This window comes from Lynx canadensis, chromosome A2 (genome assembly GCF_007474595.2).
Source record: "Lynx canadensis isolate LIC74 chromosome A2, mLynCan4.pri.v2, whole genome shotgun sequence".
NCBI classification, from domain to species: Eukaryota; Metazoa; Chordata; class Mammalia; order Carnivora; family Felidae; genus Lynx; species Lynx canadensis.
Window position 1 is genome coordinate 78,546,394 of NC_044304.2, and position 13,760 is coordinate 78,560,153.

A 13,760-nucleotide genomic window follows, 5' to 3' on the forward strand; every position below is an offset into this window, starting at 1 on the left:
ACAGATTATTCGCGGACACACACAACTCTAAAACTGGAACAATTTAAGAACACAGTTTCTTACCCTTGCATTTACCGAAGGGCCTACTTTGTCTAATATTGGCTGAATCTTCTCATCCAGAAACTGAGTGTGATTCCCAATCCACATAAGTACCTGAGCCAAGTACCATTCAGGCTAAGGAAGGAAGTTAAAATAGTCTGAATTCTTAAGTCATTCTGACCAGAAAGTTACAATTAAATGGTTCTAGTTAATTGTATACACATAGCACTTACACAAATTAGGTGAAGATTCTTATAAAAGAACACAATTTCTGCTCTGAACTTTAATCAGATGTTTCCCAATATACTCCCAACAAATTCCCAAAGGTGGCATAAGTCAGTAAACTCATAAATTTACAATACTGTATGTGTTGAAAACATAGCACTTTGGAGATATGTAAAATGATGAGCATTACAAAGAACCGATGGCCTTTAATTTTGTTTTGTGTTTGGTTTTTTTGTAAATTACATTCCAAAATAACTTTTAAACCTGATTTTCTTCTGGTTTGTCTTTGCAAAAGGTAAAGTAAGAAAAAAATATGCCTTAAAACAGGTAAAATCATAGAAAAGTAAATGTAAATAGGCAGCTTTTTAAATTGTCCCTAGAAATGATTCTACAAACCTTTCAAGTTTTGTTGGACAGGCATTCAAAAACATTTACTGAGGGTAAATCCCTGTTATGTGCTAGATGCTAGAAATACAAAAGAGAGTAAGGGGCATCCCTAATCTCAGGGGCCGTGTAGTTTAGGCTTGATGACAGAGTGGAAATGTACTTTAGAAAGGAATCAACATGGGGCGCCTGGGTGGCTCAGTTAGTTAAGTGTCCAACTTCGGCTCAGGTCATGATCTTGGGGTTCGTAGGTTCGAGCCCCATGTCAGGCTCTGTGCTGACAGCTTGGAGCCTGGAGCCTGCTTCAGATTCTGTGTCTCCCTCTCTCTCTGCCCCTCCCTCGCTCATACTCTGTCTCTCCTTCCCTCTCTTTCTCAAATATAAATATTTTTTAAAAAGTTAAGAAAATAATTTTAAAAAAAGAAAGGAATCAACATAACTCACAATTTTCTAACCTCAAATTCTTACTGCCTCTCTACAGCTGTAGGTTTATTGCCTTGTCTCGCTACTTACTAATTGGTTCTATTCTTCTTTCCACCAACACCTCATCCAAAAAAGGAGGAGATCCATAAAGTACAACAGAATAAACTGAATTTAAGACCCAGAAATGCAATTGCCACTCAACTCCTTCCCGTGCAAACATAACTCCCTATCCCTTGACCCCTTTAAAATTCTATAAAGCCTATAAACTCATTTATAAATGCCACATACAACGCCTGGGGTAAGCCTGGTGCAATAACATATAATTCAAAACACTGAAATGAACCACTCTGCTACTTGCACTGCATTAAATGTAGCAAACTTAAGGATAAATAAGGTAGTCTCCACACCCTGGCAACAGAGTTCTAATTCTCAATGAATTCAATCAAATTTCATTAAAAACAAATGCCTGATTGTTTTTCTGGTCAAGGTAAAGAAAAATCTCAAGAATATCTCCAATATAGGGGCACTTGGTGGCTCAGTCATTTGAGCATCCGACTCTTGATTTTGGGTCAGGTCATTCAGAGTCCTGGGATCGAGCCCCGCATTGGGCTCCGCACTGAGCATGGAGCCGCTTAAGATTCTTTCGCTTTCTCTTCCTTCCTTCCTCCTTCCTTCCTTCCTTCCTTCCTTCCTTCCTCCTTCCTCCTTTCTTTCTTTCTTTCTTTCTTTCTTTCTTTCTTTCTTTCTTTCTTTCTTTCTTTCTTTCTCTCTCTCTCTCTCTCTCTCTCTCCCCTGCCCCCCTGTCCCTCTGTTCCTCCTCACTCACTCACCTCTTTCTCTAAAAAAAAAAACAAAAAACAAAGAAACAAACAAAAAACAGAGTATCTCCAACATATATGGCTGTAATCCCTCAGCTAAAATGCTGGTGAGACGGGGCGCCTGGGTGGCGCAGTCGGTTAAGCGTCCGACTTCAGCCAGGTCACGATCTCGCGGTCCGTGGGTTCGAGCCCCGCGTCAGGCTCTGGGCTGATGGCTCAGAGCCTGGAGCCTGTTTCCGATTCTGTGTCTCCCTCTCTCTCTGCCCCTCCCCCGTTCATGCTCTGTCTCTCTCTGTCCCAAAAATAAATAAACGTTGAAAAAAAAAAAATTTAAAAAAAAATAAAAATAAAAAAAAATAAAATGCTGGTGAGATGGTGAGAATTTCCTCAAAGCCATCCCCATCATTCCTTACTTTCTTGTACACACACAAATCATTTAATGTTTTAAAATTTTTTAAAGCTTTTCACTTATTTTTTAAATGGTTATCCATTTTTGAGAGAGAGGGAGGGAGGGAGGAGGGGAGGCAGAGAGAGAGAGAGAGAGAGAGCGAGCGAGTGGGGAAGGGGCAGAGAGGGAGACAGAGAATCCCAAGCAGGCTCCACACCATTAGCACAGAGCCTGATGCGGGGCTTGAACTGTGAGAGCGTGATCTGAGCCCCAACCAAGTGTCAGATGCCCAACCAACTGAGCCACCCAGGCACCTCAGCCATAAATCATGGTAGCATCAGCACTCTGTTCAAAAGTGAATACTCGACTATCTGTGGACTTTCACATCTCTCTCTGATATATATATATATATTGAATTGCTCCTTCAGGCTTATATATATATAAGCCTTATATATATATAAGCCTGAAGGAGCAATTCGCACAGTGAAACACGTGGAGCCAGTTGTCACAAGTGCCCCCAACAAATGTCACAGCACACCCAAGGGGCAACTTGAGACACTGGTGAGATGACGTGCTAATGAGTGAGCGGAGTCCCATGGCATATCAACACAAGTCCCAAAATAGATCTATTAAGGCAAGGACAAAACAGGAATTTAGCTCTTCAGAGAAAAAAAAGAAATGTGAATGGGATCAGATTTTAACTTAAACCAGAAAGAGGATCGGGATGCTTAACAACTGCTATTAATAACAACGAAGGACAAGAGTTGGCAAAGCACACCTTGCTTATAACATTAGTCTGTCGGTTCCCTCGGAAGTGATACCTGAACCTTTTCTGAAGGGGAGTCAGCATAATCTGGATGGGCAGGATGACAGACGGGGATGCAGGAAGACAGTATTTTTCTGGAAGTTGTTTTGGCTCCGTAAGTAATTCATCTCTGACATAGTCAAGTCAAGGAAAAAGAAAAGGATACAAAACAATATATATGCGTGGATATATGGATACATACACATATATACACACACACGTGTATGTATGTACAGATACACAATATATTTTTCTAACAAATATATAAGATACTAAGTAAAATTAATTATAAGACATAATTTTACATTGCATATGATTTCATAAAAAGTGCATGAAATATGTTATTAGAATTACCCTGTCTTTCCTAACATAAAAAACAGTAGTGAGGAAGGAAACACAATCAAGAATTCCTTTATTAACACTAGATTACTAAACTTCCCTCCCTATTGCCCTTTTTTTTTTTTTCTGTCGTCCCAAAAGACCTACATGTGATATAAACCTGGGTCAGTCATATATTTCAGACTGACCCCGCTGCCCCGGCTTCTTGGTCTCTTTCAAAAAGTTTTACTCTCTAGCCACAAATCCACTCTCGAAAAAAAAAGCAATTTTAGTAAGTTTTATCTCCAACAAAGATACGAGGTTTGCAGTTTCAGAAGCTGGCAAAACAGTGTCTCCAGGTTACTGTATATCTCAGGGGCACCTGCTGGGCGACTCAAGCCAACAGTCTGAGACTGGGGGGGTGTGATGAATGGCCAGTGAAGCTGGGCTAAAACTTCCTCAAAATCACTGTAACAGAAAAAGCAACACACGTATTTCAGTAAAATACAATGGTCACCGAATATCCATGTGAAAGCAGCTACCATGAAATAACAGGTGAATTCCTTACCTTGTAAGTTTGTCCTTGAGGATCTTATGCCAGAATTTAACAGTGGCTCTCGTGAAAGCAAGAAGATGAGCACAAGATGATTCCTGAAGCTTGATGTCAAGTTCCGCCATAGACACCAGAGTAGAGGCTGCCTCTGGGACGTTATTGGTCATCAGATATTGCTGAATGTTATCACTGCAAAATGAGGCAAAGCAAACTTCAAAGATAGTCTGTCAAAATTCCAAGTGCAGCAAAAATGACATCTCCCTCCTGTGGTGTATAAGGTTCCGTGCAAGGAAGAAGGAGGCAGCCAGAAGTGGCTTTCTTTTTACCAATGTGGCCAAAGCTTAACATTTTTTCTAGGAAAGCCAGAAATCAAGACTTTCATGCAAAATCAATTAATCAAATCCTCTGAAACAAGCCAAATAAAAGATGTCTTCAGGGGGTGCCTGGGTGGCGCAGTCGGTTAAGCGTCCGACTTCAGCCAGGTCACGATCTCGCGGTCCGTGAGTTCGAGCCCCGCGTCGGGCTCTGGGCTGATGGCTCGGAGCCTGGAGCCTGTTTCCGATTCTGTGTCTCCCTCTCTCTCTGCCCCTCCCCCGTTCATGCTCTGTCTCTCTCTGTCCCAAAAATAAATAAACGTTGGAAAAAAAAAAATTAAAAAAAAAAAAAAAAAAGATGTCTTCAGGACAAATTTATCCCGTGAGCCACCATTTTGGCTTATTTGACCTCATAGAGCAAAACATTTTATTTAAAAATGAGATGTTGTGGGGGCGCCTGGGTGGCTCAGTCGGTTGAGCGTCCGACTTCGGCTCAGGTCACAATCTCACGGTTCGTGAGTTTGAGCCCCGCGTCAGGCTCTGGGCTGATGGCTCAGAGCCTGGAGCCTGCTTCCGATTCTGTGTCTCCCTCTCTCTCTGCCCCTCCCCCATTCATGCTCTGTCTCTCTCTGTCTCAAAAATAAATAAACATTAAAAAAAAAATTAAAAAAAAAAATGAGATGTTGTGTGTCAACTATACTTGAATAAAAAATTTAAAGGGGAGCCTGGGGGGCTCGGTCGGTTAGGTGACTGACTTTGGCCCAGGTCACGATCTCACGGTTCATGAGTTTGAGCCCTGCATCGGGCTCTGTGCTGACAGCTCAGAGCCTGGACTCTGCTTCTGATTCTGTGTCTCCCTCTCTCTGCACCTCCCCTGCTCATGCTCTCTCTCTGTCTCTCAAAAAATAAATAAATGTTGAAAAAAATAATTTAAAAAAATAAAAAAAATGAAAATGAGGAAAAATGAAAATGAGATGTTTCTTTGGATAAAAATAACATCTCATAGCTTAAACAGCTAAGAATAAGGAACAAAATGTGACCTTGTCAATAATTGACCTTGGTTCAGGAGCCGCCCCCTGTAGGAAACCTGAGGCGGGAGTGTACCTCCAGGCATCCTCTGCCGGCCGCCAAAGTGCTGGGACTCCAGTCCCCCGTTTGGTGTATGTTCCTGGGGCGCACACGGCGTCCTCCTTAGGAACAGGAATGTGTATCTCCACCCTGCAGAGCTCCACTATGCACAAGCATTTTTTCCTCTCCTCTGAGAGCTGCTTGTGTTTTTCACGGTCACTGCTTCAGGCCTCAGCAAGAATACTTAGCTCGCGTTTTTGTATTATTCTATTTATTCCTGTCAGCTCTTGTGGCCATCCCTTACTCCCATTCTCTCATTTTTCTTTCTTCTCTTTCTCTAATCATTTTTATTAAGATTTCCAACCAGTTTTGTCTTTTATAGCTACTACCAGAATTGAAAGCACTCTTTTGTCCCATTGGGTGTCAAGAAACCCATCATTTCTGCATTTAAAGCACCAGTAGTTTTTTTTTTAAGGACTTGTTCTTTTCTTGTTGTCTTTTAAGTTTATTTATTTATTTTGAGAGAGTGCATGTGTGTGAGGGAGGTGGAAGGGCAGAGAGTGAGGGAGAGAGAGAATCCTAAGCAGGCTCCACACTGTCAGCTCAGAGCCCGACACAGGATTGGAACCCACGAACTGTGAGCTCATGACCTGGGCTGAAATCAAGAGTCGGACGCTCCAGTGACTGAGCCACCAGGATCCCCGTTTATGGGCTTGTTCTGATGGTCAGCATGCACGGAGCCTACTCCCCTGTAAGGTTCTTCCCTGTGCATCATGGCAAATTAAAACCTTCTTGCTGATTTCCCACTTCAAAGAAACATAAATCCAAAGTAAGTGTTGCATTATGTTAAAAGGAAGACTGCTGTGTTTAAGAAATGTACAAATATTACAAAACAATGTAAAATGTACACAAAAGCACAGAGTAAGGGAGGACTCCTTTCCAGGACACAGTGAAATAGCTCTCCACACAACACAGCATCATGAATGGCATTCAGAGCACAGAAAAAGCTAGGGAAACAGGGTTTGTGCATAATGACACTGCGATACTGGGGTATTCAAGAAGCAGAGCTAATAAAAGATGCTAGTTCTAAGGAAAAAACTAATTTTTTAAAAAAGAGAAAGTGCTACAGAATAAAAAGAAGGTTAATGTTAGACAGAAATTAGATGAGGAAAATCTTAAAAACCCAAAGGAAGACAGAAATAGAGATTTATCACATCGAGAGCAAAGAACATGTTATTAAGGAGAAATAGCTATGCTCTATTTGATTATGAACTTGATTCCTATTTCTAATATGATGCCCAGGGCAAACTTGTCTTAAACAATCCCAACACCAGAAAAAGGCTATCCATAACCATAGTCCTATGTTAATTAACCTATTGCTTTGGCTACTACAAGAGTGAGGCTTTTAAACAACTTACTCTACTTAATAATAAGGTTATTAACATTGCTCCTTATTGGTGTTTTCCTCCAGAGGGGCAAAGAAAAATGAAGTAAAAAGTAGCAAGATTTAAAATCTGTTCACCCCAAATAATTTATCCCAACAAGGAGATGATCTAAAAAGTTTAAATTGATTTCTGGAATCACTGGTAACACTACAATCTTAGGTGTATCATTTTTTCTGTAAATGTTAAACTTATATATGCAAAACAAAGACTTCACACCATGCTGAGAGGTAAAATTCTTTAAAATCTCGGGAAATACACAGGACAAAGTGATACTGCATTACTCTTTGGAAGACGTAACATAAAATATATTAACTCCGATACACAATGGGACATTAAGACTCTTGGATGACTTTTCTTCTTCAAGTCTTCCAGACAATATTAATGGTTGCTGACAGCTTTCAGCAAGAGTAGCTAAAACAAAGCACGATGGAACCATGCAGTATGGAGGGGCTGGGGGACTATATCAAAAACCAAATAATTTTGCCAATCTAGGCAGAAATGTTAATTTAGCTTGTTTGAAAGACAATACCAGACACTCTCAGTTAACACTAGTGATTCAATTCAGAATTCAATTCAGAAAGAAGTGTGTACTTTTTTTCCCTCTACCCACAGGTAGCAAAACTGTACTTATTTAAGAATACTGTACATCTCTTATTAGAGGATTCCCATTGAAAGAAATTCAAATTTTAGAGAAAGCAATCCATTTTATTAACTGATCGTGTCTAAAAAGTAATATTACCACATTGAAGAGTTGTTTATTAATTTGGTATTATAAATAATAGTTTTTATTTTGTGTTCACAATACAACTACAGGACTTAAAATTTTTACTTAGATCACTTTCTTTCAAATGCAAATTAAGCTCCCTGAAAAGTTTATGTTCATTCACAAAAAAGGAAAAGAATCATTATAATACTATTTTCATAACAACCAGGAAAATTACATTATTATAATCTTTAATTAACTCAATTATTTAATGGCATGCATGCACTGCTAAGACAGAGCCTCAAAGGAAAATAATAATTATGAGAACAAAGAAGCCCTTTTTACCTTAGTTCTTCAATTTGTGAAATCCACTTAAGGTAAGCAAGATGGCGCTCAATCTCTTCAATTTGGTTAATCATGGCCCCCAGATCTTCCATCCAGGGCTGTGCGGTCAGCAAATGGCTGTTAATGGAACTGAAGAGATGAGTTTCTTGCTCCAGAAACTGATTAAGAAATTGCTTTGATTCTTCTGCATTTTTTAAGGCACTCTGAATTCTTTTAGGGATTTCTGATGAAATTGTAAGTACCTGATTGTAACAAAAACAAAAAACAGCAGCAATCAGATAAAATTTTCACACTTTTTTTTTTCATGTTTATTTTTGAGAGAGAAAAAGCACCACTGGGGGAGGGATAGAGAGAAAGGGAGACAGAGGATCGGAAAGTGGGTTCTGAGCACAGAGCCCGATGCAGGGCTCAAACTCAAGACCCACGAGATCATGACCTGAGCAGAAGTCGGACGCTTAACTGACTGAGCCACCCAGGAGCCCCCTTGTAATGTTTTAATTAGATTATCATCTTCAAAATACATGTTTGTTCTAAAAGAATTGAAAATTGTCAATTATAAGCTTCAAAAGAAAGGTGCGATTTCTGCCTCCTGCACCAACCAAACCTAAACACAAAATGTCGTACGTGGGGATGTGTGGGCAGCAGCAGATGCCCCTGTAAGCACCTCTGCATCTTTCATGAAGCTCAGCACTTTCAGAGGGTCCAGACAGAGAATTTTCTTATGCTTTATCTACCAAACACTTTCCTTCAAAAACAAATGAAGTTCTATTCTAAAAGTCTGAGTACATGTTTGTTGCAAAAGTGACCCTGGTGATTCTGATTGAAGTCTACGGCAAGAACCATTGACTTGGGAAGATAATATACAGGTAACGCCTTTAGATGTGGTATTTACTAATTCTTCTTCTAGCACATGGAAAAACATATACAAGTATTAGGTATCAATACAACATAAAGACTATTCTAGAGGAATTTCAATTGAATCAAGACTGATTAGACACTTTGTGCGAGGCACTGTGCTAGGAACAGATAAATAAGACATGGTGTCTGCCATTAAGCTCAGTTCATATGGGAGAGAAATGGAAGCAAATAACTACTGTATTATGGGACTGATGCAATAAAAGATAGATGCTAGGTACAGTGGTGTCCGAAGGTAGTGCCTCCCAAACCTGAATGTACACAGGAATTGCCTAGACAGCTGGTGTAATGCAAATGTGAGTTGTTAAGTCTGAAGTAGGGACTGACATTCTGCATTTCCAACAAGCTCCCATGCTTTGGATAATGAGGTGTTGAGATGCAAGGCAACTGGGCTTACATGGCTCCTGCAAAGACCTCTTCAGGGCCGGTGGGAATTTTCTGGGGAACTTTGGAAGGAAAGGACATTCCAGGCAAAAGGAACGGCTCAGTCATGATGAGAGACCAGCAAAGCTGAGTAAGGCACAGAATACAGTTCAAGAACACATAGAAAGAAGAGACGACCCTAGGGGCACCTGGGTGGCTCAGTCGGGTTGGACTGCAGCTCAGGTCATATCTTGAGGTTCATGGGTTCGAGCCCCACATCTGTGATGTCAGCTCAGAGCCTGGAGCCTGCTTTGGATTCTGTGTCTCCTTGTCACTATGCCCCTCCCCTGCTCATCCTTTGTCTCTCTCTGTCTCTCAAAAATAAATAAATAATGTTAAAAGAAAAAAAAAAAAAAAAAAAAAGAAGAGACAAACCTAGATTGGTAGGGAGAGGTGAGATCAGAGAAGCATCTTGTGCCTTAGAAGGATGTGGGCTTTTTCCAACAGGCAATGGGAAGCCATTAAGAGTTTAAAAAAAATTTTTGTTGACGTTTATTCATTTTTTGAGAGACTGAGCATGAGCAAGGGAGAGGCAGAGAGAGAGAGGGAGTCACAGAATCTGAAGCAGGCTCCAAGCTCTGAGCTGTCAGCACAGAGCCTGACACAGGGCTCGAACTCACTCACAAGGCGGTAGGATCATGACCTGAGCTGAAGTCGGACGCTCAACCGACTGAGCCACCCAGGCGCCCCACCATTAAGAGTTTTTAATAAGGGAATCATTCAGTTAGATTTATGATTTGGAAAGTCAGGGACGGCTGGCTGGCATAGTTGGGGGAGCACGAGACTCCTGATGTAGGGGTTGTAAGTTCGAGCCCTGTGTTGGGTATAGAGATTACTTAAAATAAAAAATCTAAAAAAAAAAAGGTAATGTGATAAACAATTATGTTTATTCCCATATTATTTGTAGTACTAAAAAGTGGAAACAGCAAAAATGTCCACTAGTAAGGGCCTAGTTAAATTATGTACAACCATAGTTGAATACCATAAAACCATTCAAAAAGAGAGATCTATATACATTGATAGGAAAGCAAGTCATGTATTACATTAATTATAAAAAGTTAAGCCATGCATATTTTAAGTATACACGCGCTTACACAATACAGAAAAGACTGTAACTATATATATGTTTGCTTATTCACACATGAGATCATTTCTGTAATGGATAAAAATGAGCGATGGTTACTGCGGGATGGGAAGGAAGCAGAAGATGGGCAAACTGCCATCCAGTGTGTGAGAGGCTGCAGCCCTAAACTGGGTGAACGGGGTGGCGGCAGAGACAGGAAGGGGGCAAAGGTCAGATGTTCTGGAGATGGGATAGAGGAGGCAGGATGACCGGCGATCTTAGTAAGGTTCCCAGGCTTCAGGCCCGGGTGACAGGCAGATAGTGGTGCCATTTTCCAAGAAAGGGAAGCATGTGAAGACACAGAGCAGTACAGTTTGGGACATGCTGAATTTAGGTTCAGTTAGGGGCTTTGGCAGCAGCTTCCGGGTCATCGGAGAAACAAGCCTGGTTGGGAAGTGGAGACAGACACAAAGAAAGGGGACTTCTTGAGGAAGCCTAACAACAAAAGGGAGGGACTAGCACTGGCTAAGAGATGAGGGGGGAGTGTTCTGTTTTCAGGAAGAGCCGTGGGCGTGTCCCTATGCTGAGGGGACAGGACTGGCTGAGGAGCAGAGGAGGAAACTATAAAACCACGAAGCAACATCACTCCGGTGGCAGGTAGAATCTGAGGCACGAGGACAGCCATAGACTGATCTTCGGCTGAATTAAGAAGTAGACATGGCTGCAAAGAAGTTTGTGGAATGCAGGGTAGACTGTTCAATAGAGTCATGCTAAGCGGCCTTCATCTTTTCTATTTGGGAAGACAGAATGGCCAGATGGGGCAGGTATCCTGGGGAGAATTTGTAAGAACAAATGAGGGGAGTGGCAGAGGAGCCGACCTTCCCAAGGAAGGAGCCCTGGAGACCACATATCAGGGCTGGCATCCATCCGCTCAGCCTGTGACTTCCTCAGACAGCCCACTACAGCTTGGCCGCAGGCGTGGACGGAGGGGGTGGGGTTGGGCCATGCTTAGGAGAATAGGGCAGACATGGTGGAAAAACTGGAAAGGTGAGGGCTGAGGGGGTGGGGATGGGGGAACACAGGATGGCTATCAACCCAGGGCTAACACACGAACATACCCACACACTTAACCCAATGTAGCAGTTACATGATATGAATCTTTTATCCTTGACACACTGTTGCAAGTAAATGGATCCACTTATTTTTTTAAGATTACATTCATTGGGTTTTTTAAACGCCATTGTAAGTAATAATTTCACTGTAAAAAGAAAACACCTGAAAATACAGAAAGATGTAAAGAAAATGAATCACCTGTTAACCAACCACTCAGAAATAACCATTATTATGTCATACTTATTTTCAGGTTTTCTCCTCATGAGTGCACATATAAAAAGTTTGGAATGATGCTGTTATGACATTTTTGTACACCATGAATTACTTCCTTGACTTTAAAAGTCACTGTACGAAAAACTCCTTAAAATGTTAGCTGTCAGGGGTGCCTGGGTGGCTCAGTTGGTTAAGTGGCCAACTTCAGCTCAGGTCATGATCTCACGGTTTGTGAGTTCAAGCCCCAAGTCGGGCTCTGTGCTGACAGCTCAGAGCCTGGAGCCTGCTTTGAATTCTGTCTCTATCTCTCTGCCCCTCCCCCGCGCGCGCGCGCGCACTCTCTCTCTCTCTCTCTCTCTTAAATAAACATTAAAAAACAATTTTTTTCATGTTAGCTGTCATTATGTTTTTAAGACCTAAATCAGACCAGCAGGAACTTTGTCTTTTACATAATTTGTAAAGTACCTAGCACATTGTAGGTCCTTAAAACCTATTAAACAGTTTTAAATGACTAGACTATTTGTCATAATCTGTATCTTCAAAATTCCCTAGAACAACAGTGATATATAATAATGGTGATGTCTATATGATGTCATTGAACAATTCTGGTATTATTTCAATGAGTTTTAATACTTGCCTGTTCTTCTAACTGCATTTTATTTTCTGTCATCTGTTCTATGAGTTTATCAAGTTTCTTTAAAGATTTAAGGTCATTTCCAACTTCTTTTTCTATAAATGCAGACACGTAGGAAGTGAGATCACCATTATCTGTATCTTCACTGACTTGTTCATTTCCAAAAAGAGCTGCAATATTTATGTCATCTAAAATGAAAGAATAACAATTATTTAACATTACCAAGCACCACAGGATTAAAGGAAATACAAAAGATATACAAAGGGGGGCACCTGAGTGGCTCAGTCAGTTCAGTGTCCGACTTCAGTTCAGGTCATGATCTCAGAGTGTGAGTTCGAGACCCACATCAGGTTCTCTGCTGTCAGCATAGGGCCTGCTTCAGATCCTCTGTCCCTCTCTCTCTCTGCTTGCATGCTCTCTTTCTCTCAAAAATAAACATTTTTTTAAAAAGGAATTCTTTTAAAAAATGCCTTAAAAAAAGAAAAAAATAGTATTGAAAGATTTTGAGTCTATGAAAAAAATTGAAAGGTGACCGAGTAAAAACTCTTCCTTATGTAAGAGTAAAAAAGTTGGGTTTTAAAAAATCTTTATTCATTTATTTTGAGAGAGAGTGAGAGAGAGCATGCATGGAGGAGGAGTAGAGAGAGAGAGAGCGAGAGAGAATCCCAGGCAGGCTCATGCTATCAATGCAGAGCCCGATGTGGAGATCGATTTCACAAACCGTGAATCATGACCTCAGCTGACATCAAAGTCAGACGCCTAACCGACTGAGCCACCCAGGAGCCCCGAGTAAAAAAGTTTTAAAAGCTTCAAATGCCATTATACAAAACTTTCCATGTCAGAAAAAGGAAAAAAGGGAGCTTGAGAGAAAACACAAATTACTAAGGAAAATTCAAAATGACTGATACAACCACTAAATTGCACAGTCCGACGTGAGGATCCTTCTGTGGCAAATAAACTAGACTCACACCAATCCACAGTGTACTTATTAAATGTGACAAAAACAGGTGATTTGGAGCCCTGAGCCATTTCTCGGGAAGAGTGGGAGCAGAGGCAACATGGACGGTGGCTGAGCAAACAATGTGCAGTGAAACCAGGAGCTCCTGGGTAGCTTTGCTCCCATCCCATTTAGCATGTGGGCAGATGCTCTCCGCCTGAAACCTAGCATTGCCTATCGTTTCCACGTCAGTTTTTCACTCTGCAAGCGTCTATACCTTCTTCCAGTATCCACAATGTTTAAGGCAAAATTAAGCAATTTAAGCTGCCTCTAATTCTTTGTGGAAAGAGGCAAGATTCAGATACATAAATAAAAAATGTTCAATTTTTACTTAAAGAAACAAACTTCTAGTAAATGCTTGATTCACTTCAAAGGCAATTAAGTGATCTTCCACTGTCCTAAATTTCTGGACCGACAGCACTGCTCCTCTCTTCCAGAGTATCTCCAGCTCTGTATCTGTTCCAGGGTGGACGTGCCCTAAGCGCCAGAGAAAGTGGAAGGCCACAGCAGCTTCCTGACAAAGAAGGTAAGAGTGACAAGATTCGCAATGGCTGACGCGTCTCTTTCCACACCA

The 13,760-nt window shown here is 41.1% G+C and overlaps 1 protein-coding gene across 2 annotated transcripts in view; it reads right to left on the minus strand.

Annotated features, from left to right (window-relative positions):
• The window catches only part of RINT1 (RAD50 interactor 1), a 31,323-nt gene that overhangs the window by 13,832 nt on the left and 3,731 nt on the right, over window positions 1-13,760 (minus strand). For both annotated transcript variants that reach the window (XM_030307783.2, XM_030307784.1), the window contains exons 3-8: window positions 12,193-12,377; window positions 7,829-8,070; window positions 3,969-4,142; window positions 3,719-3,868; window positions 3,056-3,212; window positions 64-174 (exon numbers count right to left, since the gene is read on the minus strand). In XM_030307783.2, coding sequence (XP_030163643.1) covers window positions 64-174; window positions 3,056-3,212; window positions 3,719-3,868; window positions 3,969-4,142; window positions 7,829-8,070; window positions 12,193-12,377 — 1,019 coding nt within the window. The remainder of the gene's footprint in view (window positions 1-63; window positions 175-3,055; window positions 3,213-3,718; window positions 3,869-3,968; window positions 4,143-7,828; window positions 8,071-12,192; window positions 12,378-13,760) is intronic.